Here is a 25,478-nt window from a genome sequence, read left to right as displayed (position 1 = left end):
TGGGGAAAGGCTGCTTAAATAGAACCCAAGATCTGCTACCTTGGGCCGCCTCCTTGCTTTGCTGGAGGCGAGGAGAAAACCTTGCCTATTTCAGCAACCTGCACTCTTCTCTACAATCGGTGACACCATTCAAATGAAGTGCCTTTGAACGTCAGAAGCTCAGAGATGGCGTTCTTGGCCTGGCTGCTTTGCATTTACGGAACCCTTTGCCTGGGCACTTTGCAACAGAGCAGATATGTGGATATATGTAAGGAGCAATGCAAGGACCACTTCACAAACAACTATGAAAACCCCATGCATTTAGCCACCTGATATTGCAGGGGATAGGTGTGTCCACACACACAGCTTGATGCAAGGAAGGGAGGAAGTCTTGGTCACCTGACTCCTGGAAGGACTGCAGTGCCACCTTCCCCAAGGTTCTGGCTACTAGAAGAATCCTTGAGGACTAGGGAAATGCTGCTTTTCTGTTATACAAACGAGGGCTGGATAGCCAGAGCTCTGGGGTACAAGCTCAGATATGGATGTTGTGATTTGGTACGGGTGAAGGGCTACGTGGAGGGAGAAATATATAAAACCGACAGGGCTTAGCCTTCTATTTAATACGCCGTCTCCCCTCCAAACCTCAACTTTGCTCTTCGTGTCTCAGTGATGCCTGTCAAATCTACAGACTGGGTCATTTTTTGGGGTTCATTTTTAATAATTATTATTTTTATTTTTACACCTCTCCTATTCATCTTTCCAACCCGAAAAATAAAACAAAAACACTTGAAACAAGGTGAGACCCATTTAAAAATAAAACCATTGGGGAAGATGGAGCCAAGGTCACCCTAGAGCAGGGACGTTTCCAGTGTGTTTTCTGCTTTGGCGAGACTGACTGGGACCGGAGGTTTGGGAGGGGGAGCCGAACGGCATCAGATGCCCCTTGCAGGGCTCAAGCATCCCCCTCTGTCTGCAGGAGCAGGGAAGATGCTGGGGCCTTCAGCTGCCCTCCTGGGAGTGACAGGTCCCTTTGTCTCCACCCCACAGGGAGGGCCAAGAGTAGCAAACGCTGGTCTCAGTGGGGAAGACGGACTCTGGCAGCAGTTCCACCGGGGTCACGTTAGCTGCGGAGCCACAGGGCAGGCGGCAGAGCGAAGAAGGTCAGTTCTTCATTGTGGGCCACCCGATGCAGGGCGGGCTCAGAGGCGCTGCGCTCGATCTTGGGCAGAGAGTGCTGGAGTGACTCAATGGAGGCTAAAATCTGGAAGAAAGCAAAAGGTGGGGTGAGACCAGAGCCCCATTCCGCTAAATCAGCCTTCCCCAACCTGGTACTCTCTGCGAGTGTTGGACTACAGCTCCCATCAGCCCCAGACAGCAAAATCAATGGTTAGGAATGCTGGGAGTTGTAGTCCAACACATCTGGAGGGCATCAGGATGGAAAAGTCTACACTAAACTGTTGCTTAGCAGACTCGATTTGGGAGTTTTAGCCCTAAAACAGGTTCACTAAAAAATAACACAGGATGCCTCAAAGCATGTGCAGGATCTCAGATTTCTTTCTTTCTTTCTTTCTTTCTTTCTTTCTTTCTTTCTTTCTTTCTTTCTTTCTTTCTTTCTTTCTTTCAGTTTCTAGCCCATATTGATGCAAAGGTAGTGTTTAAATTGCATGGGCAGCAGCAGATGAAATCTCCAAGGACATAGGTGTCCGCAGTAGGGTTTCGTGTGTGTGTGTGTATGCTTTGGCACCCTACATAGCTATTTCCCCCTCCCCATAGCTAGCTAAAGTAAAATGGATTTGGCACACTCCGGAAAATATGCAGATCTGCTTTATTTGCATAATTTAAAGAGGTGAGAGAATCCAACTCTTCTCTGGATTTTTCTATGATTGTTTTTACTCTGAAGCTGCCCAAAAGACTCGATGTGTTTTAAAAAAAAGGTTAAAGGGAGGCTACTCAATTTCATTAACCTAGGATTCAGCTTCAGGTTCTGTTTTCAGTACCAGAATCGCATGACAGAAAAAGACGAGGGTGAATCTGAGTACGTGCAAAGTTCCTTGCTGTCTCCCCTGAAGGGTCCTCAGCCAGTGCCTTCACTTTCTGGCTTTACAGGCAGAGATTTCAGATCACAAGAGTGTCTGTTTAAAACTTAAAACAAACATGGCATTCCCTTACTTCTTACAAGCAAGGGCTGAGTGTGTGCCATGATTCTGGGGGAGCCAGACTGTGGCGAAATTGGATGCAGAACTGATTCCTAAGGAACACAGGTTTAATTCCTTTTTAAAGCAAGTTTCTAGCTCTTATGTTGTGAAGATTATGCTTGTGTCTCAGAAGCCAGAAGATCTGCTGAATAAGATTTTCAGAGGGCACAGCAGGAGCGCAGTGGAGCAACACTTGGCTGGGTGACATTTTGCCCTCTCTTATTTGCTATCAGAAGCCAAACTCATGTCCCCATTACCCAGGGAATCATATGCCTGTGTTGAGGCTTTGCTCCTGATACTTCTTCCTAATGAATCGAGGGCATCCTGGCACTCTGCTCCCCCGATCCACCCCTGGCTCTAAGCTGCTGGACCCCTCCCTATAAAGGAGTATGAGAAGTGGGGGAGGCAGGGAAAGACAGAAACTTAGAAAATGGTGTGGGCAAAGAAGATAGACAGGCATTTTTCTCTAGTTCGTATAATACTAGAGCACCCAGTGAAATTCATCGCCAGCGTATTCGGGACAGACAGAATAGAGTCCTTTTTCACATGTCACATAAATAAATTCATAAAATTTGCCGTCCTGCTGGATCAGACCAAGGGCCCATCTCATCCGGTGTTCTGTCCACACAGTGGCCAACCAGTTGCTCACGGGAATCCCACAAGGAAGACATGAGTGCAACAGCACCTTCCCTCCCATGATGCCTAAGAACTGGTATATAGAGACATACTGCCTCTGGTACTGGGAGTAATAATATAGTGTCACCATGTCCAGTAGTCATCAAAAGCTTGATCCTCCGTGGATGTCTCTAATCCCCCTTTAAAGCTGCCTGAGCCAGCAGCCAGCACTACACAAGATATGGCAATGGCTAGTGGCTTAGAAAACTTTGAAAAGGGAACAGGCAAATTCACGGAAGGGTGGTGGTGGTCTATCAATGGCTATTGACTAGGATGGCAAATAGAGCTTTCATGTACAGGTACAGTGTACACTACTCAGTAGGGCTGTGCTCTGCTCCGATTCAGATCCCCGAATTGGGAGCGGAGTGACCCAATCCTCATCCGCTAAGGACGGATCTGAATCGGTTTGGGGGAGCTGCAGATCGAGGCGAAGCGGATCGAGGCGAAGCGGATCACTCCACTGCAGATTGCTTCGCCTCAATCCGGAGCTCCGAATGCAGATAAGTCGGGGGGAGGGGGGCTTACCTGGCTGCGCCGCCACCACGGCCCGTGTGGCGGCAGACAGCGAAGCCAGGTAAGGGATATGGGGGGCTTATTTGCTCTCCATTTTGTTCCCCCTTCCCTACTTACCTGCCTCCACCACCCACAGCGGAGGCAAGTAATTGGGGAAGGGGGGACAAAATGGGGGGAGGGTCAGGCCACGAAGCAGTTCAGGGGGCTGGTGCACAGCCCTACTTCTCAGTACTAGCCCCTGGAGGGAGCAAACAAGGAGAGAGGTCCTTTCCCTCATGTCCTGCTGGTGGGTTTCTCAGAGCTGGCCGTGAAGGATGCTGGAATAGCAGAACTTCTGCCTCACCCAGCAGGTCTTTCCTCACATTCTCATGGGACTATGCATCCTGTCATGTGCACAACACCTCTCCCCCCCCCCCCCACATGCATGATCATGGACTCACCTGAGGGAAGAGGGGCCTCTCTTCGCGCTTGAATTTAAGGCAGTCACCCATCAGCCTGCGCATGGCTTTGGGACAATTGCTGGCCACCTTGCTAAGGTCAGGGGACAGGTAACCCCGGCCAACCATGAATATAATCTGGAAGGAGGAGAGATGCAACGTTGCAAAACGAAGGGAACCTCTCTGGATATAAACAGGCCCCTCCCCCACCTCTTCACAGGGGGAAGATGGAACCCCTGGAAAACACAGGAGACGCCCCAAAGTGCTGGAGGCGGAGTAGACAACCCAGGCCGGAGAGCAGCTTTGAGAAATCTCTCTCTGGCACCCTCTGCTGTCCAAACTGAGTAGCTCAGACAACGCTGAGAATTCAGACAAGGGCTTTGGCCCCAGCGCATGAAGAACGGCTGCTGCCAGCTTGTAACAGGCCCAGAATGCTGTCGGGTCCCAGCCTTTCCTTCCTTACCTGGTCCCGGTTGTTGATGTGACTGTAGGGAAGGGTCCCGGAGAGGAGCTCATAGAGAACAACTCCATAGGAGTAGACGTCTGACTGGAAGCTGTAGGGGTTTGGGTCCTGCATTCGAATCACTTCAGGTGCCTGACAGAGGCCAGAGGCGGGACATTAAAGATTGGTCAGTGTTTGTGTGGGGGAGAAAATGGATGCGCTGTCCCCCCTCCAATCCATTTTCTCCCCACTTTGCAACATCTGCTCACTCCAATTCTAACCAGAAGCAACCTGGCCATTCCCAAGGCCTCGCCTCCCGCCACACTCACCATCCAGAGTATGGAGCCGCTGGGCTGTTCCACCTGCTGGGAGCCGCTCCAACGCGTCTTCACCGTGGCAAGGCCAAAGTCGCCGATTTTCACCGTCAGCCCTTCATGCAGGAAGACGTCTGAAGGCAGCAGGTGAAGGACTTTCACTTAGGCCTCAGCTTGTGGTTTGGTTTGGCTATAGGCCCAAGTGGGGATGTATGCCTGACCTCGATGCTGAAACACTCATTTTTATGACTAGCGCTTCGGCCATCTTGGAAGCACCTTCTCACCTAGAGGTCAAATACTGAATCTCCCTCCTTTCTGCTACGTCTCCGGATTTTTTGGCCTCTACAACTCCCATTAAGCCCTGGCCAGCCTGGCCAATGGTAAAGGATGATAGAAGTTGTAGGCCAAAACCATCTGGAGGGCTACAACTTGCCCAACCCTGTGCTATGACATCCTTGTTCAGTTCACCTGGTCTGATCAGGGAACTCCACGTAACTCAGGACCCCACACAGCACAGAAACTTTGAAACCCCAACCTGTAGGGAAGAGCTGAACGGGAAGGATACTGTTGGATTTGAGGTCCCGGTGGATGATGTTCTTCGCATGAAGGTAACTAGTGGAAAAAGAGAAAGATTATCAGTCTCTGTTGCTCATATAGTCATTACCAATTGTGTCACACTGCCTATGCGCACATATGCAAGCATACCAGGGGTGCAGCCTGTAGAGTGAGAACCAGCACAGTAAGGGCTTCTCCTTTAAATTATCTTTTCTCCCCCACCCCCCAAATTCCACTTATTCAGCTGCCCTGGGATGGCACGTGGCTCACAATTCACCCACATGTCTACTCCTGCTATAGCATCTGATGGAATGCCTCCTCCCATACATACTTGCCCATACTATAAGATCATCCACTGAAACCCTTCAGAGGTTGTCAGGTGTCTCCAAACATGGGCGCTCCATGAAGGCAGAGGTGGGCCATTTAAGGCACTGTAGTTTTATTTTCCTGGCCTACAACTCCCATCAGCCCTAGCTAGCATAGCAAATAGTGAGGGATCATGGGAGTTATAGGCCTTAACTCCTAGTCCATGAAAACCTAAGCCATAATACAGCCTTCCCCATCCTGGTTTCCTCCAGATGTTTTGGATTTCAAGTCCCATCATCCCTGACCATTGGCCATGTGGGACATCCCAGTGGGGGGGAACAGGCTGTCCCTGCCTGCGCACTCACTCCATGCCCTGTGCTGTCTGCCGGGCCACGTCGATGCGCTGTACCATCTCCAGCGGCGTCTCCTGCACATGGAGGTGCTGGTAGAGGCTGTTGCCTTCACACCACTGGGTGATAATGGCGAAGCTGGGGCGCGTCATGAAGCCCATGAAGAGCAAAATGTTCACGTGGCGCGTCTTCCTGCAAGGTTTTGGGGAAGGGGTCCAGTGTCAAAGGCATCCCGGCCAGTGCTCCAGCACTGCCCCCCACCTCACTCAGGTGCCTCCCCGGTCCAAAATGGCCACCACGTTCCCGCCTTTGGCTGGCAGCAGACCCCCGGCTCCTACCTGAGCACCTGCATCTCGTTCTTGAAGGCTTGCACTTGCTCGTTGGTGGGGTTGGTGACCTTAAGGATCTTGATGGCCACATCCCCATGCCAGCGGCCCTTGAAGACAGTGCCGAAGGACCCGGTTCCAATCCGCTTCAGTGTGGTTACCTCGCTGTGGGAAACCTCCCAGTAGTAGCTCGAGTCCCGGTAGCCCAAGGATTTCTGTAGGAAGCCGAGGCGGAACCGGGGAAGAGGAGCAGCCACGGAGGAAGCCAATGTTAGGAAAAAGCATTGAGGGACTCCATGTCAACCCCCTCCCTTTACCCGCCACAAACTCCCTGTCCCAACAGTCCAGGCACACTGTCCTCCTCCCAAACCCGAGCCCAGCCTCCAACTCCACACCCCCGGTATCATTTAGAGAGCCCGTTCTCTTGCTCCTCAGTGACAACAACTGGCTTTCCTGTGGCAGCCATTTTGTGTCGGCCATTTTGTGTCGACCTTTGCCCAGCAGTTCACACCAAATCGCCCGTCCCTCCCCATAACACTCACAGGTTTCTTCTTATCTTCGGCTGGGGCCTTGCGCTCCCTGGGGGACTCGCCGGGCGACTTGGGGTGCGGGGAGCGTCGGCCAGGAGAAACAGCAGCCACACTGGCGACAGGGGGAGGCGGTGGGGTGCGGGGAGGCACTTCGGGCCCACACACGGCTGTGGCAAAAGCAGGGAATATGGCTTTACTTCACTCTGTTCCACCACACCCGCACATTTCCTTATTAAGTGTTAGCATGCTTCCAAACACAGAGGGGTTTTCATAGAGACTTCTAAAATAAAGAATGGTGTGGAGAGAAAAAGAGAGAGTTCTCCTCTTCTCAGACTATTCAAATTTAGGATTGGCCAAGGAAATGGCTTGGCAATAGTGTGTATAACACTGCACACTCAGAGACCTCAACCCCTGTTCCCCACCGCCTGGTTCCTACAGCTCCCACTATCCCACTGGTCCCTCACCTCCCACTATCGCCAATACACACTCCACTTAGCCTCCATTTTGCGGAGACCCTCACTCACCCTCTGCATTGTGGTTCCTGCTTATGATCTGGAAAAGAAAAAGCAGAAGTTAATGCTCAGTGGGTGGCTACATAGAAGCAGGGCAGGAGTCGGGATGAGGGAGGCTTGCCTGCACCTTGATACCACCTTCTCCGGGGGCGATTTGGGCCTAGTTCTCAATGGGGTTGTGAATCTGTGGGTCTGGGCTGTACCATTTCAGACTGCTCATGCGACTGAATGCTTCTCTATACAACGCTCTCCTGCCTCATCCATGCACACAGAAAACCAACCTATCAAGGAGAAGGGCTCTAGCCTGGCTTCTCCCTGACACCCTTGTTTTCTATGTGCAGGGAAATGTTTTTTATTATCATTATCATCGGTATCATGATTGGCAGCTGCTCCCTGGGGTCTCATGCAGGAGCCCTTCCCAGTGCTTTCCCCTCATGTGATCCCCCCCTTGCAGTCTGAAATGGTCCAGTCCAATCACAGATTTACCACCGCTGTAAGTACTAGGCCACCATCTCAATTACTAATTGGATGCTGTTGGGGCAGAACCTTCCTGTGGGCTAGGTTTATTAGAGACTGCGGTGAGAGACAGGGCTTGAAATCCACCACCCCTCCTATAGTCCCAGATCATATAGGGCATTTCTGCCCTACAGATTTAAAAACGGCTCTGAATCGGGGTTTTAAGCATCACACCTTCTCCCAAAGGGCCTTGAGAAACCATCGTTTAGTGGGCACCATGGGACAAATGTTCCCCTCCCACCCTGGGCCTTGGGGTGGATTTCGTTGACTGAGCCAGAGAGTGGGACAGAGCAGGAGAGGGAAGCTACAGCATGGGCCTCAAACCTTAATCCAGGCCTCTGGGCTCTCTAGATGCAGATAGACCAAAAAACCCTCACCAGAAGTTGGTCACTCATGGCCTAGATCGGGGTGGACAACTTACGGCCCTCCAGACGTTTGGGCCTACAACTTCCAACATGCCTAGCCAGCATAGCCAATAGTGAGGGACGATGGGAGTTGTAGGCTAAAGTATCAGGAGGGCCATAGGTTGCCCAGCCCTGGCCTAGATTGTATGGGCTAACAAGGAGAAGATTTGGCTGAGGCAAACTGCTTCTTGAACTGACGTGATTCCTGCAATTCCCCATTTCTTGATTCTAGATTCCCTTTATTTCTCCCATCCCCTTTGATTCCATGCTATGCTGAATGGAGCACACAGCCCCGGCAAATTCCTTTATTTATCCAAAGCGTTTGTTTATCCTGTTCTTCAAGCAAAAGGGTCCCGGAGCGGCTTAGAAGAAGCAATAATTAGGAAGTCCCTCCTGACTCTCAGGCTCGGCGGGAGGAGGGCATTCCTGCTGGCCAGGGCTCCGATGCTCAGCACACGGCAGAAGTCAGCACACAAATCTAACAGGCTGACCTGAGCCCCAGCCTGCTGTGGGATTATGCCCTGGCTGGATGTAATTTGTGCTACTCAGTTCGGCAGTGTGGTGGTGGTGGGCAGCCCAGCTCCTGACCAGGCTGTTCCACAGGCCATCATGGGAATATCAGATGCTGAACTACACCAGGACAGGCCATTGGTCCGTCCAGTCCAACATTGTCTATTGTGATTAGCTGCTGCTCCCTGGCAGGAGCCCTTCCCAGCGCTTGCCTGTTTTATGGCCCTGTACGTGTGCTACCCGTTTGGGTTTAGCCTTTTCGGTTTTCTTCTAAATTGCTTTGATCATTCATTGAGTAGAGGGGCCATTCAAGAGACAGACTGAATAATTAAGCAACCAACGTTAACTAATGCTAATTAATAAATATTAATTAATGTGTATGCTGATGAATACTTATTATTCCTAATTAACTAAAGTTAATGAATGCTAATTCATCACCATTGCTTAATTAATGTTGATTAATGCATATTGATTCATATCAATCAACTCATGTGATTCGATGCTTATTCATTAATGTTAATTCTGTTAATTACTTATCACTAATTGTCTCCGGTTCATTGCTTATTAATATTAATTAATGTTAACTGCTTAATGCTAGGTAGCTGTTGCGAATTAATGCTAAAATTAGTTAATTAATTAGATATGCTTTTAACTGGAGGTGCCAGGGATTGAACCTATGGCCTTCTGCATGCACAGCACGTGCTCTACCCACCCCCCACCCCCCACATCACATCTCCTGCATCCTGGTGGTGGATGCTGTTCTATCCCTCCTTATTATTCTGCAAATATGAAAACACTGATGGAAGGGAAGGAGGGCAAGCAAAAGGGGCCGGAGGGGTGTGTGTGTGTGAATCTACCAGGCATCTAACTACAGCTGAGCTAACGGGTCATGTAGGAACGGGGAGAAATTCTGCTGGCCGGTGGGTAGGTAGGGGAAACAGTGATGACTATTTGACTCCTAGGTCAGTGCCACCAAAGCATCTTGTATGCACAAGTAGACTAGATATGAAGATATGCCTGATCTACATTTCATGAGCCAAAGCACCTCCAACTTGGCTGTGTGACTCCACCAGGCTGCTAAAGGCAAAGGTTGTTCCTGGAGTTAGTCCCTGTTGTGCCGTGATGTGTACAGGGAGTCAATCACACCCAGCCCTTTGATCATGACCCTGTTCATTTTAAGATTCCTGACAGACGGATCGCCCTGTGGGTAGGCCAAATGGTCTCCTATCCCCTTCTTCTTCGTAGGGTCACATCTGCAGATCCTATTAAAGCTGTGAGTAATTCAATGTGGGCATTTTCTTCCTTTGATTGGCTCTAATTCACATGGGGCTTGTGAGGTCACAAGTAGGGGTGTGATCCGCTCTGATTAGGAGCGTAGAAGCAGTAGCGGATTGGCCTGCTCCGCCTTACCCAGAGGCGGAGTAGGAGCGGACCGAGGACCCCCTAGAAGCAAGGCGAAGAGAAGCGGCCATTTTTCGGAGCTCCTAGTTCAGGCGGAGCGCTCCGGTCGCCATCTTGAAAACATTTCACCATAGGATTGCATTGCGGCAAATAATCGCGCATAACTACGTTCTTTTTGAAGCTATCGTTCTAGAAATTCTTGTGCTCAGAGAGTCGTGGATGGGGGTCATTTTGAGACCACTCTCACCTCTCTGCGTTGTCTGGGTCGCGTGCTATATTTTTGTGAAAATCGGGTCAACCGCGCGGCTCAAACGGCGTTTTCGGCTTTTCGCCCATAGGATTGCATTGAGGGAAAGACTCGGGCATAACTGGGTTGGTTTTTAAGCTATCGTTCTGAAAATTCTTGTGCACAGAGAGTCGTGGATGCGGGTCATTTTGAGACTACTCTCAACTTTCTGCGTTGTCCGGGTCGCGCGCTAGAAGTTTTTAAAAAATCGGCGGGAAAAATACCTTTTTCAAAGGGCTGAGGGGCAGAGTCAGCTCCCGGTCATGATGATCCCAAAGTTAGAGGAGGGCATAGGCAAAACAGGTAACTTGGGATTCTGGGAAACTTCTCTTTCTTCATCTGAACGGGCTTTTCCCCGTGTTTTTTAACACAGTAGCCCCACCAAATGCACAAACACAACCTGAAATCATATACTAAGCCAAGAATAAGAGATAGAAACACAGCACTGCTCCCCACCCTAACTTTGGGGAACAACTGAAAAGATGTGGTGCAAGGGGATGAGCTCCCCTAGGGCATCTCATTGTGGACGTGCCCCCACTCTCTCCTGCACTGGAAGGCCATTAGAGCCTTCCAAAGAGAGTAAAACGGTGGAGCAATGCCTATTATGAGTCGAAGTGAGCGTTTACTTCTTAGTGGTGGAGCGATGCCTGTTATGAGTTGAAGTGAGCGTTTACTTCTTAATCTCAGAGCTGTTGGTGGCTGTCTTGAGTTGAACTGGCAGCTGCTTCCCCCTCCCCCGGGCACGTCCCCCTATTGCTGGTAAAAGACAGATATAGCCTTTTTAAAAAAAATCTTCTTGCTGTTTATTGAGCAACAGTGCTGCTTTTAATTCCACCCCTCCTTTGTTTATTTATTGATTTATTCCATTTTATATGCATTACTGGCTTATCCTTGGCTCACTTCCTTATGCCCCCAGAAATGCCAGCTGCATGCCTGCCTGCCTTCCCTCCCTCCTCCCCTGCCCACCTCGCAGGGATGTTGTGTGTGGGGTGCCCGATTTTCAAAAATTCGCCAAAAATCAGGGGATGATGGGATTGCTTTGAAACTTGGCGTGCGTATGTATATCCCCATGAGGTGTCATGGTGCCAAACATGAGGTTTCTAACTTGAACAGAAAAAAAGTTGTATAATTTTTTAGCTTTCAATGCAAGCCTAGGGGGGGGGGGAAACGGAGCTCCGGATCCGGATCCGGAGCTCCGGGCGGAGCGGAGCGGAAGTGGGCGGAGCGGGGGCGGGGCGGCCCGATCCGGAAAATGGCGGATCTGCAAGTGAAGCGGAGCGGGGGGTCCGTGCACACCCCTAGTCACAAGACCCAGATCCATGCAGGGGCCCTTTACCAATTCAGATTACTGGTGATGGAGGCAGTGTGTGTGTATGTGTGACATGACAAAAATCCCTCCACATAGAAAACTAGCATGTCAGGAAAACGGCTAGGTTAAAATCCTGCTTCCAAATATCTAGTTTTCTACTTGCAGGAGAACACTTGTGCATGGAGCAGCAGTCAATCATGTTGACCCGAGTCTGTACACAAAAAGGGAGAAACGTCTCAGGATGCCACAGGAAAAAATTCTTATACAAAAGCTCGACGCGTTTCAACCTCTTGGTTTTTTTAGGCCTTCTTCAGGGGGTGGTTATAAAGTCTGCAGAAATTATTAGCAGCAAAATTTGTCTTGTGATGTCTTGTCTTGATCTAGCTGCAACATTGCAAGACAAATTTCTTTGCTAATAATTTCTGCAGACTTCATAACCACCCCCTGAAGAAGGCCTCAAAAATTAAAGGGCTGAAACGGGTCGGGCTTTTGTATAAGAACATTTCCCTATAGCATCCCGAGACTTTTCTCCCTTTCTGTGTACATCTTGGATGCTCACCTGCCTTGGACTTGCACCTGTAGCCTAAAGGGGTACAGCCTTGGGGAATGATCCAACATAGGGTTGAGGGGCAAGATGAAATGCCCCTGTATTAAAAGAGGAAAGAGGAACCCAATCTTCTGGGTGGTTCTAAGAACAGTATACCTTTTGGGCAGCTACTAAACCGGGAGCTCAGCATGATCAAATGGTGGCAGCTACCCTGGCCTGGGTGCCAGGAGCATGTTGTAGCATTAAGACTGGATTTCATGCAAGCCTCAAGGGGACGTGCACACCCGTTGCTAGGCACCCCTAGTGACCAAAACTTTATTTATTATTTATTTATTATTGCATTTATATCCCGCCTTTTTTCCTCCAAGGAACCCAAGGCGGCGTACAAAATCCTCCTCTCCATTTTATCCTCACAACAACAACCCTGTGAGGTGGGCTGGGCTGAGAGTCTGTGACTGGCCCAAAGTCACCCAGTGGGTTTCCATGGCCGAGTGGGGACTAGAACCTAGATCTCCTGACTCCCAGGCTGACACTTTAGCCACTACACCACACCGGCTCTCAAAAATGCCCCACCTCCCGTTCCCTTGATGATCTCAGGAGTGGAGCAGCCGCCCACAGAGCAGAAAGGCCTCACCTCCAGGATGCTGCTGTCCACGGGGCTGGTGGTGCTGACCATATGGACATTCGGAGTGGATGTGGAACGGTGGCGCTGCAGGCGCTGCCCATCGCTCAGAAGGCTGGGGAAGCTGAAGGCGTCTGAGCTGGGGGGCGACAGCTTGTGTGAACTGCAGGGGGGAAGAAGGACGGGGAGACTTGGCATCCGCGTATGTCTGGCACACCCAGCGTCTGGCAGTCCAGGTAAGAATGTAAGAAGAACCGTACTGGATCAGACCAAGGGTCCGTCTTGCCCACCATTCTGTTCACACAGTGGCCAACCAGATACCCACAAGGGAAGCCCACAAGCAGGCCATGAGTGCAACAGCACCCTCCCTTCCATGTTCTTCAGCAGCTGGTGTACATAGGCCTCGTGGAGGTATCATATAGCCATCTGGACTGGCTGCCACTGATAGCCAAAACATCTGGAGGAAGGCTGGAGAAAGCTGGAGAAATACCTTTAGCAGGCCAACTCAATTAAACAATGTGCAAGCTTTTGAGATACCCAGATCTCTTCATCACGCAAAATGTCACATGAAGCAGATTTGTGTGTGTGGAGGGGTGGGTGGGGAGATGTCGAAATTATGATGACTGCATGGTCAGAGTCTTAAGATGGAAGGGGGGTAGAGGGTTTTCAGAAGCATTCAATTTGGTCAACCAGGTGATATGATAATTTCAGGTTTCACCTGGAACTGCTCCTAAGACCACGAGGAAAGAAAAAATAATAATCGAACAATGTTGGAGAACATATAATCCAGTGGTCAGATCTTATACGGCTCCATACTGCCCCCTGGTGGTGATTTTGAGATCGCAGGCTCCCTACACAGTCTCTTACCTGATAGCTTGAGGCGTCATGGGTTCGTGGCTAGGCCGGGCCGGAGTAGCAGGATCTGGCCACAACGCAGGATACTGCCACCACTCGTGGCTGTAAACACTACGAGGAAGAGAAATAATACTTACAACAAAGACTGACATGATTTCTGGAGCTGGATGTGTGTGGAGGGGGAGGGGGGCGTGGACAGGACTCTAAAGCCGTGGACTTCAACCAGAGGGGTGGCATTAGGACTATTAAGTATAATTCAAAAGCAAAGTTGTGAAAGTGGGTCCCACGTTGCAGGTTGGGAGTCTGAGGTGGGTCTTGGGTCTGGTCCTCTGGACCAGTTGAGGACCACCAGTTGAGGACCACCACTGCTCCAAAGGCTACTCACGGCTTATGTGTCGTGGCGAGATCCACGCAGACTGTCGGCACTCGGCTGCTGCAGTGTTCGTGGAACTTGTAGCCGCATGTCTGGCAGCGGAAGCCATGGAACATGAACTTAAGGCAGAAATCACAAAAGGCGATGCTGAAGAAAGTCTTCCGGACCTGCCGGAAGAAACGGGATCTGGGTCAGAGGGGGAGAAGCAGCGCCGGAGGCATTAGGGCAGGGAGGGGCCTTTCTGAGGGGCCGTGGGTGCATGCGCCTGCCAGCAGGGCTGGTAAGGGTGGGCAGAAGAATTTCACACAGCTTGCCCCAACCTGGGACCCTCCACATGTGTTGGACTACATTTCCCATCACTCCCAGCCAGCACCAGTTGATGGGAACTGTAGTCCAAAACATCTGGGGTGGGCAGGATTGGGGAGGGCTGATCTAAAGTCACACCTGTACAGGATCAAGCCACGTCAACGTAGCAGGCCTTTAATGTTCTTTAACTGTCCTCTGCGATGGTACAGTCCGGTAAGGAGTCTGTCATGTGATTCTGCTGCGGGTTTAGAGCACCCTCAAGTGGGCCAGTGTGTTATTGCAGGCCATCTTGGCACACAGGGAGAGAGGGGCTTACGGTGCTTTTGTAACAGAGGTGGGGAAGGTCCAGACGATGGCAGACTCCAACTCCCACCAGCCTCAGAGGGCCAATGCTTGGGGACGATGGGAGTTGCAGTCAGATTTATTTATTTATTTATTTATTATTAATTACATTTCTATACCGCCCAATAGCCGGAGCTCTCTGGGCGGTTCACAAAAATTAAAGACAAAGTATAAAACAACAGTATAAAACTGCGATAGGCGTTGCAGTCCAACAACCACACCTAGAGACCCACCAGTACCCCCTCCCTCTGTTTTATATACGGTCCCTCAAAGGGCAGGGCGAGTGCGCCTTCGGGAAAGGCAAGACGCGCTTGTCGGACTCACAAAATTGTGCATAGTAAGAGGCACGTCCTCGAGAACTTCCACGGAGAGCTCGGCCCCCTCTAGGTTGACCAGGTCAGTCTCCCAATCCGTGATGGTCTTTCGCCTGCGCACAGAAGGGACGTGAGGAATGGCCATTCGGCTGTGGGAGACCCAAAGGCCTCCACCCCCGGGGTTCCTCCCCCGAGAGCCCTGCTCCCATCTCTAATACGAAACTGCAAAGGAAGGCACGTTCAAGAGAGAGGCAACCCACCCCTAACCCCATCCCAACAACAACAGCAACTCTGAATCTTCCCCACATGGATGAGTGCTAAGTACATCGCTGGTGTTCAGGGTACCATAGATCCTGGGGACCAAAGGACGTAACCACCACCCCGGCCCCATCCCAACCTGGAACTGCACAAAAGCCAGGAAACCACCCAAGGATTGGTGGTTGAGGGAGAGGGAAAAGGAAAGGGAAACCCCAGAGGGCCGGACGAGGTTCTGCAGCCCTGATCTAGCCCAGCATCCTGCTTCCGGCAATGCCAAGGCGGATGCTTCCAGGAAGCCTGCGAGGAGGGCGTGAAGTCAAACAGCCCTCCTTGCTGTTGCCCTTTAATGGGAGGCCTGCCAAGGTAGGCTGCTCCTAGATGGGGAAGTGCCACTTAACCACCGGACCAATGAGCACCCCACCCCCAAAATCTAGATCTCCGTGATGCTGAATTTTGCGAGGGACATGCATGTGTGTGCCTACAAGGGTGCGCTTTGATGTGCAATGCTAGTTTGCATTTGCCCCTTCCCCTGCCCAACTCAGCTGATGATCCTCAGCACACACACACACACCGCGCCCCATGGCAGACCCCTTCTCTCGGATGGGGGACACTCACCCATCTGCCCTTTTCTTGTAGACAACGCAGCAGTCCTGGTTCAGCCCACGAACCTTCAGGGCCTTGTCCAGGGAGCTGTAGATTGTGGTCCCTGGCCGGACAGTCACCTGAGAGGGAGCAGGGAAGCAGCCGTGTGGGCGAGGCGGTTGGCAAACAGGGCGGCCACATGGCATCACCCTCAACTGGTCCTGCTCTCGTCCTCTTCTCCTACTGGGCTCCGATCACTGCTCCCCGCAGCTGCGTTTACCCGCCTGTGCTGATCTCCGGTTCCCCCTTCCAAGGTCGGAGCGCTGCCTCTGACCTCGGAAGGGGGACTCGGAAAAACGTTATGGTCCCTGGCATGGTCGCCCAGGGGCCATAGGATTGCTCTCTAAAAAAGGGCCAGGGTTTGAACCTGGGTTCAAATTCCAATCCGGCCAGTTATTTATTGTCAGGAAGATGCTGGGGAGAGAAGGGAGATCCTCTGACTCTCTCTATACTGCTGCCCCCAAGGGGTGAGCAATTGGAACTGCACCTTGGAACAGCTTCCTGTGTGGCAGGGAAGTTTTCTCAGGTTCTGGACTGGCCCTGCCCACCCAGGCTGGCCATTGGTCCCTCCTGGACAGGAAGGGCTATAAAAGGCTTCTTGTCTGGGCTGGGACCTTGTTTGAGCAGTCAGGGCTTCCTGGCTCCGACTCCCTGGGCTTTGTTCCTCTGCTCCTGGTATTTACTAGATGGCTATAGGCCAATTTGAGTCCAGGGTTCAACAACTCCCCTGCTGCCCCCAAGTCTGCTCAAACGCCTCCTCTGTGATTTTTTTTTTAAAAAAATAAATAAATATTGGCCAACTGTTTGACACGTAGCACTATCTTATCTCAACACTTGATTCTGATGCTTTGTAGCATTTGATGGTCGACACAGAATAATATTCACTACTTTAGATAGCTGAGATGCAACAGACTCCAGCATTTAACAACACATCTTTGATCTGTGACAATATTTGATCGTTGACAGCTTATGGCATTTTCATATTGGGCACATGACACCCTCCTCCCCAGCAAATGTCAAGGGCGAATTTAGAAGTCAAAATCCACATTTTGACATTTTAGCAGATGGTTTCACTTTGCTCCAGCACTGATTCAAATCCAGTCATGGTGGTCTCTGACACTACAATCCTATCGTCTGATCTGGGACTCTTCTGTCTTTCTGGACTCACTGAATGGCCATACTCAGCCTCAGTTCCCCCATCTCTAAAATAGGAATCACGGGACCCCCCCAACTCTAGAATAATTATTTTATTTTATTTATTTAAAAAAATACTTACATCCTGCCTTTCAATACAGATTTTTTCCAAGGCGGTAGTCCCCCATCCTTTTCAAACCCAGATTTATAAATTTATTAATAATATTTATATCCTGCCTTTCTAGTTCAAAACTGAGTCGTTCACGGGAGTTTACAAAGCAAATCTAAAACCAATAGAATACAATAAATATACAGCAAATACAGAAGATAAAAAGTAAAATCTCAACACATCAAACAGATTTGTTCTAAAGGAGAGAAACCAGCAGGATTCAGCTTTATCCCCCAACCAGAATACAAAAAGACCTACTTTTATTTTTTTTGCCATATACATCCTCCTCCTTTTCTTTCCCTCTTCCTCGTTGTTTTTCTCCTTCTCTCCCTTTCTGTCTTTTTCCTATTATCTCTTTCACTTTCTCTCTCTCTCTCTGCCTCCATCTATTTTCTTCCCTTAAAAGATGTAAACAAACATGAAGAGTGTCAAGTCTGTTGACCTAAAATGTTGCCCACTTTAAGTCAGGGTGTGGCGCAGTGTGGATCATAACCCACTAGCCGATACCTTAAAGCAGGGCTGGGCAATAGGACGGCCACAACTCCCATCACCCCCAGCCAACATCTCCAAAGGTTAGTGGAGATGGGAGCTGTAGTCCAGCAACATCTACAGCAGTGGTCTTCAACCAGTAGGTCACGACCCAAAAGTGGCTCATGAGATCAGTCCAGATGGGTTGCAGCAAAGCTGTTGCCACCATGACGGGCAATCGTGAAATTGTGAAAGCGGGTCCCGTACTGAGGGCTGGGAGCCCGAGGTGGGTCTCACGGCAGGACCAGTCGAAGGCCACTGTTCTAGAGGGCTGTGGGTTCCCCCACCCTTGCATAAAAGGATGCTACATGGATGACTGACAATCAACTGGAAATGAGACTGGCCCCTTGTCTGTGCAGAGCTGTCTAAATGGCTCACTCACCACCGTGCGCTGCTGATTGGGAAGATCCACCTTGATGGTGCCTCGAGTCTCAGCCATGGGTCTCCTTTTCTTGCGGGAGGTGAGCATTGCCAGGCTATTTGAGAAAGGCAGGGTACTCTCGTTCCCGCGCCCACCTGAAGGGCCTGGGTCTGGAGAGGATGAAGAGAAGCCATTCGTGAGAGAGCCAGAGGAATTCTGGTTGCGCCTCATCCAGGTGCCTGCAGGGAGAGACAGAGAGATACCAGCCATGAAAGGGTATGTACGCCCTTTCTAGGTACAAATTGCTATTCAGCAGGTGGGAAGGAATGGGACCTTAGCTACAGGCTTAAGGAAAGGAGTATCCACACTCTGTGCGTCCAACATTTTTCATACATGCACAGAATCTGACATCTCCAGACACTGGGATGATTTTATGTTAGAACTAAAAGCAAGTTTCTAGCCCCTCACGATTGCAGGGGAATCCCTGACATAACCTCCCAGAAAAGCACATTGCTAGTAGCAGGTGGAGACTTTAAACAGCCTACCTATGACAATTTATTGAGTAATTTGCTTACAAACAACACTTTCTTTGTCTGCAAGTGCTCCTCTGTCACCTCATAGCTTCAAATTTGTGTTATCATAGAGCGTGTGTTTAAACAGTGCTAAGCTATTGAGGAAGATAGCGCTTTGTTTGCACCCTGCCGACTGGAGAAGATAAGCTGAATTAACAGAGGGCATTTTCTGAGAAAAGAGAGGGCCTTCTCAGTGGTGGCCCCCCAATTATGGAATGATCTCCCTGATGGGGCCTGCCTGGCACCAACATTGTTATCTTTTCAGCTCTGGGTCAAGACTTTTTTCCCCAGGCATTTAACAGCATATGCTGAGTTTTTCAACTGATCCCAGATCTTTATTTAGGCCTGGTTGAGAGTTCACAGTTGTTTTAAATATATATTGTCCTTGTATGTTGACTTTTGTTTGTTTTTATGCTTTTATGGTTTAAAATTTTGTATATTGATTTTTAATGTTCAGTGTTTTAATCTTTGTAAACCTCCCAGAGAGCTTTGGCTCTGGGGCGGTATAGAAATGTAATAAATATTAAATAATAATAATTCTTATTGCATCCCCAGTTTTGGTAGCGGTGGAAGTAACTGAACTCTGGCTTAAAGTGTAAGCAGCCAGAGAAACAACAACCAGATACTGCCTGTGCATTAGCAAAATCCTATTTGATGTGTCTTCTCGTGGGAAATTGTACTAGAGTGCAACTCCACACAGTGCCCAACTTTGTGGGGAGATCTTGATCAGTGGGGCAGTGTATGTGTGTGTGTGGGGGGGGAGCTGATAGAAACAGTACACACATTGCCCTGTAAAACACATCTTCACCATTAATCTGCAGGTGCAACCTACACCTCCCCCCGCAGCAGCAGAAACACCCACAGCACAGAAAAGGGACTGAAATCACCCCCCCCCTTTGTCTTTGCTGAGGCCTTAAAATTTGCACCAGAAACGAGTGGGGTGTGGGAGAGATCTACACCTACAGGTTATAAGAAACCTGGTTGCTCTTTCCTGCATTTTGCACTTTGGGGAGAAGTGGTTATTGGTTGCGTGTTGGTTAATGCGTCAGCGCATTGGAAAGAGCTGGCATATTTGCCTTTGGCTTATGCATTACTGATGAACAGAAATGGATCTTGTGTCCTAAGGGACACAAGATATTTTGTGTCCTACAAAATATCACCTATTTTGTAATTAATGTAAAACGTTATGTTCGTATTAGCAAAATGAAGTGTTCGAGCTGTTACGGTAATGGCCATTTCGGGGTTTGTGGGTAATGCACAGATAGGAAGGGGCCCAGCGGAAGAGATCAAGCCATAGATGAGCTGCCCAGGAGAAATGTCCACTCTGGTTTTCAACTAGCCATTCTAGCTCATTTTTATTTTTAAAGCAGTCAGACGTAGGAAGATGTTAACAGCGACAGCACTTAGCTCCGTGCCTGGAAAAGCTTCACCGGGTGATTTTGCAAGACCAAAGTGCTGTTAAAAGGTACAGGAGGAGGCCAGGCTGTTTTTATTTTTCTTCTGGCCACTTGGCACCCCTTGCTCTACGCACCGTGTCGCCTACGATCCGGGCAGCCACGAAACCATAGGATTGTTCGATGCAAAATGCCAGTGTTACAGGAATTGAGGGTCTGGCGCCTATTTATTTATTATATTTATTTACTAAATTTATATACCACCCCATAGCCGAAGCTCTCTGGGCGGTTTACAAAGTGCGTACATGCCTATGAAATAAAAAAACAGCATTTGGAAATGGTGTGTGTGTGGTTGGTGTGTGTGTGTGTGTGTGTGTGTGTGTGGCTGGCTCAGTGGCAAAGTGCCTGCTTTGCATACAAAAAGTCCCTGGTTCAATTCAGGGCATGTATTTTGCATGCCACTTTTCTCCCCCATTCTAAATGCCTCTCCCAAGTTGTAATAACTGGCAGTAAGAGCTCTAAGCCAAAGCAGGCTAGCGTTTGGGCCCTGTCCCTTTTGCCTTCACTTTCACTCATCACTGGAACGTGGCACCCTCCGACTGAAAGAGGCTGGGCACCCTCGGCCTAGAGCTTTTGCAATGGGGGGGGGGGGGAGTCAGCATTGGAGGCATCATCAATCAGCTGGTTTTCTCCATGCTGCATAGCTGCGGCTGGATGCACACGCCCGCATCATTTACCATAGGGAGGTAGCCTCAAAGAAACCCTGGACCAGCTGGATTTTGTCGTGTTGGCATGAAAAGACTGTGGAGCAGGGGTCTGGGGGGGCTCAGCCACCCTCTGCTGCCTTTCTCTGTCATCACCCGACGCCCATCTGCCGTGCTTTTGACTCCAACGTAAAAGACTTCCCCCATCTCTTGCAATATAGCCAAACCTTTGAGCATCTAACCACCCTTAACCCAGCTTTGCTTCCAAAGACAAACTAACCACTGTCCACTTCCAAGTCACCCCAAAGCCCTATCTAACCCAAACTTCCCCTTAGCCCACTATCTCCAAAATCCTAAATTCTGCCTTGTATCCTGTAGCACATCAGGAAAACGTTTCTAATGGGGTCCCTTTAACTAGGGTGGGGGCAGTTAGGGCCCTTGTGGTACTACTTTGGGAGCAAGCAACCTGGTGCCCTCCAGACACCTTGGGCTACAATTCCATAAGCCCCAGCTAAAGCGAGCAGGAGGGTGCTGTTGCACTCATGCCCTGCTTGTGGGCTTCCCATGGGCATCTGTTTGGCTACTGTGAGAACAGAATGCTGGACCACATGGAGCCTCGGTCTGATCCAGCAGGGCTCTCCTTTGTTCTGTACAGCACTGTGAAAATTGATGGCACTATATAAATAAATATTAATAAATAAATATTATTAATAATATGTTTGTTCATTGGGACCAATACTTTTGGGTTGCAGAGGGAAGGATACATTTTGGGGCCTCCAAAACGGGGGTGGGGAACCTCAGGCCCAAAGATCAAAACCAGTCCTCCTAGGGTCCTGATCCAGCTCCCCACCCCCCTGCCGGTTCCCCAGATGTCCCCACTCCCTTTTCCGGGTTTTGTGCAGTTATTCCCCAATTCTAACGTTTTTAAATGTCTCTCCTAAAGCAGTAAGAGCTGGTACAATACGCTGGTATTTTTGGCCCCGGAATACGGCCCCCGAGACCATCTCTGAAACGGAATTCAGCCCATGAGTGGAGAGAGGTTCCCCTGCCCTTGCTCAAAGGGTTGCCAACATCTCTGTCAACCTTGTGATCAGATGGCTACGCTGTTCTTAACTGGCTTCAGTTCCCTTCCAGCACCAGATGCTAGCTCTTGGTTTAAAGGCTCAGCATCAGCAGCTGAAAAAAAAAGGGGGGGCTTGCTGTCAAATGGCTCTCTAATGGACCCCCAGAGGCTGGCGTGGGAGGCACATTCTCAAGGCGCGTTCTATTGAAAGAAACAAATTAGTGCTTCCGTCACTCAGCCGCCCATTAATCACAGGTATCAGGAGCATCCTACTGCTACTGTGTCAGCACTGAAATAGAAACACCGAGACGGCTTTGCCGCTGGGAATGGTAATTATGGAAAACACATGAATTCAAGGGCACAGTGCCTGAGCTGAAGCTGCTGCTGAGATCGCATCACTTGATCTTGAAGTACAGCACGGGTGGGCAACTTGCGGCCCTCCAGATGTTGTTGGACTGCCAACCCCCTCACTACTGGCTAGGCTTGCTAGGGCCACTAGTGGTCCTACAACGTCTGGAGAGCCACACGTTGCCGATCTCAGAAATGCAGCTTCTTTGGGTTGGGCGGGGGGTGGGGGGAGCTGTCTTTGCAATTGTTCCTCTTGAATTTACTTATGATTGAAATTGATAGCCTGCCATCCTATTAAAAAACAGTCAGGGCTGCTTACAATTGAGATGAGGACACACAATCAGTCATAAGAGCAAAAGAAAAACCAGGATGCCACACACACAACGCGAGTTTAAAACTAAACGCTCGAAAGGCAGCAACGACATAAAAGCATATGTGAAATGAAAGGCCACAAAAGCTTGCTGTAATAAAATGGTCTGCCTAAAAGCAAGCAGCAATGAGCCCCGGAAGACCTCCAGTGGGAGGCTATTATGAACCTTGGGTGCCACAGCTGAAAAGGCCCCGCAGCAGGAATCCTTCTGCTGTATTTCTGATGGCGGGGAGACCAAAAGCTAGATTGACCATATGAAAAGGAGGACTGGGCTGCTGTATCTTTAAGAGTTGCATTGAAAGGGGAATTTCAGCAGGTGTCCTTTGTGTGCATGCAGCACCTGATGAAATTCCCTCTTTGTCGGAACAGTTAAAGCTGAAGGAGCCCTGCCTAGAGTGACCAGATACAACAGAGGGCAGGTCTCCTGCAGCTTTAACTGTTGCAGTGAAGAGGGAATGACACCTGCTGAAATTCCCCTTTCAATACAACTGTTAAAGATACAGGAGCCCTGTCCTCCTTTCCACCTGGTCATCCTACCAAAAGCTGTCCTGTGGCTTTTAATATAACTAATTCCCTGATTATTATTTATTTATTTATATAGCACCATCAGTGTACATGGTGCTGTACAGAGTAAAACAATAAAATAGCAAAACCCTGCCGCATAGGCTTACATTCTAATAAGGTGGAACTGATAAGGTTCCATTCTGATAAGGTGGAACTGCTTCTACTGTGGGCCTAAATCTTTGTATAGGAATCTTTGCAGCACTAAAATTCAGCAGGTATTTTTATTTAATTACATTTTATTTATTACATTTTTTATATTGCCCAGTAGCCAAAGCTCACTGGGTGGTTCACAAAAGTTTAAACCACAAATGCACATCATAAAATGCAATATAACATTTAAAAGCTTAAAACTATAAAATAAAAGTACAACACAGGTTTAAAACACAATAGCAGATTTAAAACAACAGAGCTATTTTGAGGGCAGCTGTTATACTCTGGGGATCAAATGACAGCTAATTTGGAGACTAGGATAGCAGTGTAAGCAGGAAAAGGTCTCTTGCAAGTAACCACTGCTCTTGATCCTGTAGTCCCACCTCTCTTTGAGAGTCGTGATAAATAATAAAGAAAAGTTCCTCTGAGCATGTACAGACTTGCAAGAATCCCGAGAAGACAGTCCCCACCCCTATGCCAAGACCTTTTCTGGCTTGATTTACTTTAGGCCTTGCAGAAAAGGGCAACTAAAATGATTAAGGGGCTGGAGCATCTCCCCTATGAGGGAAGGTTACATCAACTGCGATTCTTTAGCTTGGAAAATAGGAGGCTAAGGGGAGACATGATAGAGGTGTACAAAATTATGCACAGCGTGGAGAATGTGAAGGAGAAATTTTTCTCCTTCTCTCAAAATACTAGAACCCAGGGTCATCCCATGAAGCTGATTGGTGGGAGATCCAGGACAAATAAAAGGAAGGACTTCTTCACACAGCGCATAGTTAATTTATGGAACTCACTACCACAGGATGTAGTGATGGCCACCAATTTGGATGGCTTTTAAAGGGGGTTGGATAGATTCCTGGGGGCGAAGGCTATCAATGGCTACTAGCCCTGATGGTCGTGTGCGATCTCCAGCATTCGAGGCAGTAAGCCTGTGTGCACCAGTTGCTGGGAAACATGGGTGGGAGGGTACTCTTGCACCATGTTCTGCTTGTTCATCCCTGGCCGACAGCTGGTTGGCCACTGTGTGAACAGAGTGCTGGACTAGATGGACCCTTGGTCTGATCCAGCAGGGCACTTATGTTCTTATAAGTTGTCATGCTTTGGGGCTTTTGTGTTTTACTGTACGCCATTCCGAGAACTATTAGCTATGTGGCGACTAATAACTCCAAGAAACAGTTAGAGCCTACTGTCAGGCCTACTACCCAGCAAGATGAGGTGGATGGCTCAGATGGCTGAATTTGCACACTGCTAATAACTATATGCAGCTACCCCAGAGCTCCAGCCGTCTTGAGCTTCAACTCCCAGCATTCCTGACCACTGGCCATGCTGACAGGGGCATCTGGGAGCTGAAGTCCAAAACATCTGGAGCTCTACCTTCTGCCCATTGCTGGATTATGGGAAACTCGATTACAGCCAATGCTGCTGTTTTCACAGATGCAGGACTCCAGCCCCATGAGGGAGCTCTTCGGCTGGACAGCATAAAAGCCCTGGCAAAGTCTCTATTTCAGCTGAGACTCCGGTCTCCTTGGCCTCGGCTACTAGGGAAAAGGAATCTAACTGTGGGGCAGGAGGTGTGGAGAAATCCACGCCTCCTAACGTCCTGCAACTTCAACCAGAGCCGCAGGCCAAAATCCGGGCTAGTTAGACTGCATTCCCGGGGGCAAGGGGGCATGGAGGAAGGTTTGCACGGGGCTCTAACCACTAGGCAGCCACTCTCCACACGGGCTCAATTGCGGAGCTAGAGACAGGTTCGAAAGACATCCCCCACCCCAAGCGTAACACAACCCAGAAGCTGTCACTCCCACTTCCACCTGCTCCGTCTAGCCCAATAAACTGCACTTGGCTGAAAGGGAACGGGCCCGTGTGTGCAGATACTAGAGCTCCCCCAGCCAAGCCAAGCCAAAAGCCACCTAAACCTCTCCCCGAAACCAGGGCTGTAAGCCCCGTTTTGGGCTATGTGCGTGAACTGAAGACACCCCTCCCCCGTTCCTTTCATGTGAGGGACCCACAAACGCCCACTAAACGGGAAGATACCAAAGAGAGTAAGAAGAGGAGGGGGGGCTGGGACCCTCCCTCTTGCATAAATTAAGGAGGAAATGGGGGACGGGGAAATCAATGCCCTCGAGAGGGGAGCCAGGTTCCAGCAGCCCCTCACCCCTCCAGCCGCGTCCATCCACGAGCACCGAGGGGTGGGGCTGGAACGGAGCATTCGGAATGCGACGCAAAGAAGGCAAGAAAAAACTTCCTACCTGTCACAGGGAAACATCCACCATCTTGTACGAGCGTTCGAAATGGGGGC

The 25,478-nt window shown here is 49.7% G+C and overlaps 1 protein-coding gene across 2 annotated transcripts; it reads right to left on the bottom strand.

Moving 5' to 3' along the window:
* Positions 1 to 663: 663 nt before the first annotated feature.
* ARAF (A-Raf proto-oncogene, serine/threonine kinase) lies at positions 664 to 25,478 on the bottom strand. Of its 2 annotated transcripts, XM_063119522.1 has the most exons (16): positions 25,429 to 25,478; positions 18,033 to 18,250; positions 15,793 to 15,899; positions 14,930 to 15,032; positions 13,970 to 14,124; positions 13,597 to 13,695; positions 12,742 to 12,892; positions 7,147 to 7,174; positions 6,635 to 6,789; positions 6,105 to 6,307; positions 5,782 to 5,958; positions 5,121 to 5,167; positions 4,571 to 4,689; positions 4,263 to 4,394; positions 3,803 to 3,937; positions 665 to 1,240 (listed from the first exon to the last, which is right to left on the bottom strand). In XM_063119522.1, the coding sequence occupies exons 2-16, from the start codon at positions 18,240 to 18,242 to the stop codon at positions 1,100 to 1,102; spliced, it is 1,962 nt and encodes a 653-aa protein (XP_062975592.1). In that variant the 5' UTR covers positions 18,243 to 18,250; positions 25,429 to 25,478; the 3' UTR covers positions 665 to 1,099. The 2 variants fall into 2 exon arrangements, with proteins under 2 accessions (XP_062975593.1, XP_062975592.1); XM_063119523.1 differs by lacking the exon at positions 5,782 to 5,958 and having other exon boundaries at positions 664 to 1,240.

This window comes from Elgaria multicarinata, chromosome 3 (assembly GCF_023053635.1).
Source record: "Elgaria multicarinata webbii isolate HBS135686 ecotype San Diego chromosome 3, rElgMul1.1.pri, whole genome shotgun sequence".
NCBI classification, from domain to species: Eukaryota; Metazoa; Chordata; class Lepidosauria; order Squamata; family Anguidae; genus Elgaria; species Elgaria multicarinata.
Note: the sequence above shows the minus strand (reverse complement) of the source record. Positions and strands in the feature narration are given on the sequence as shown.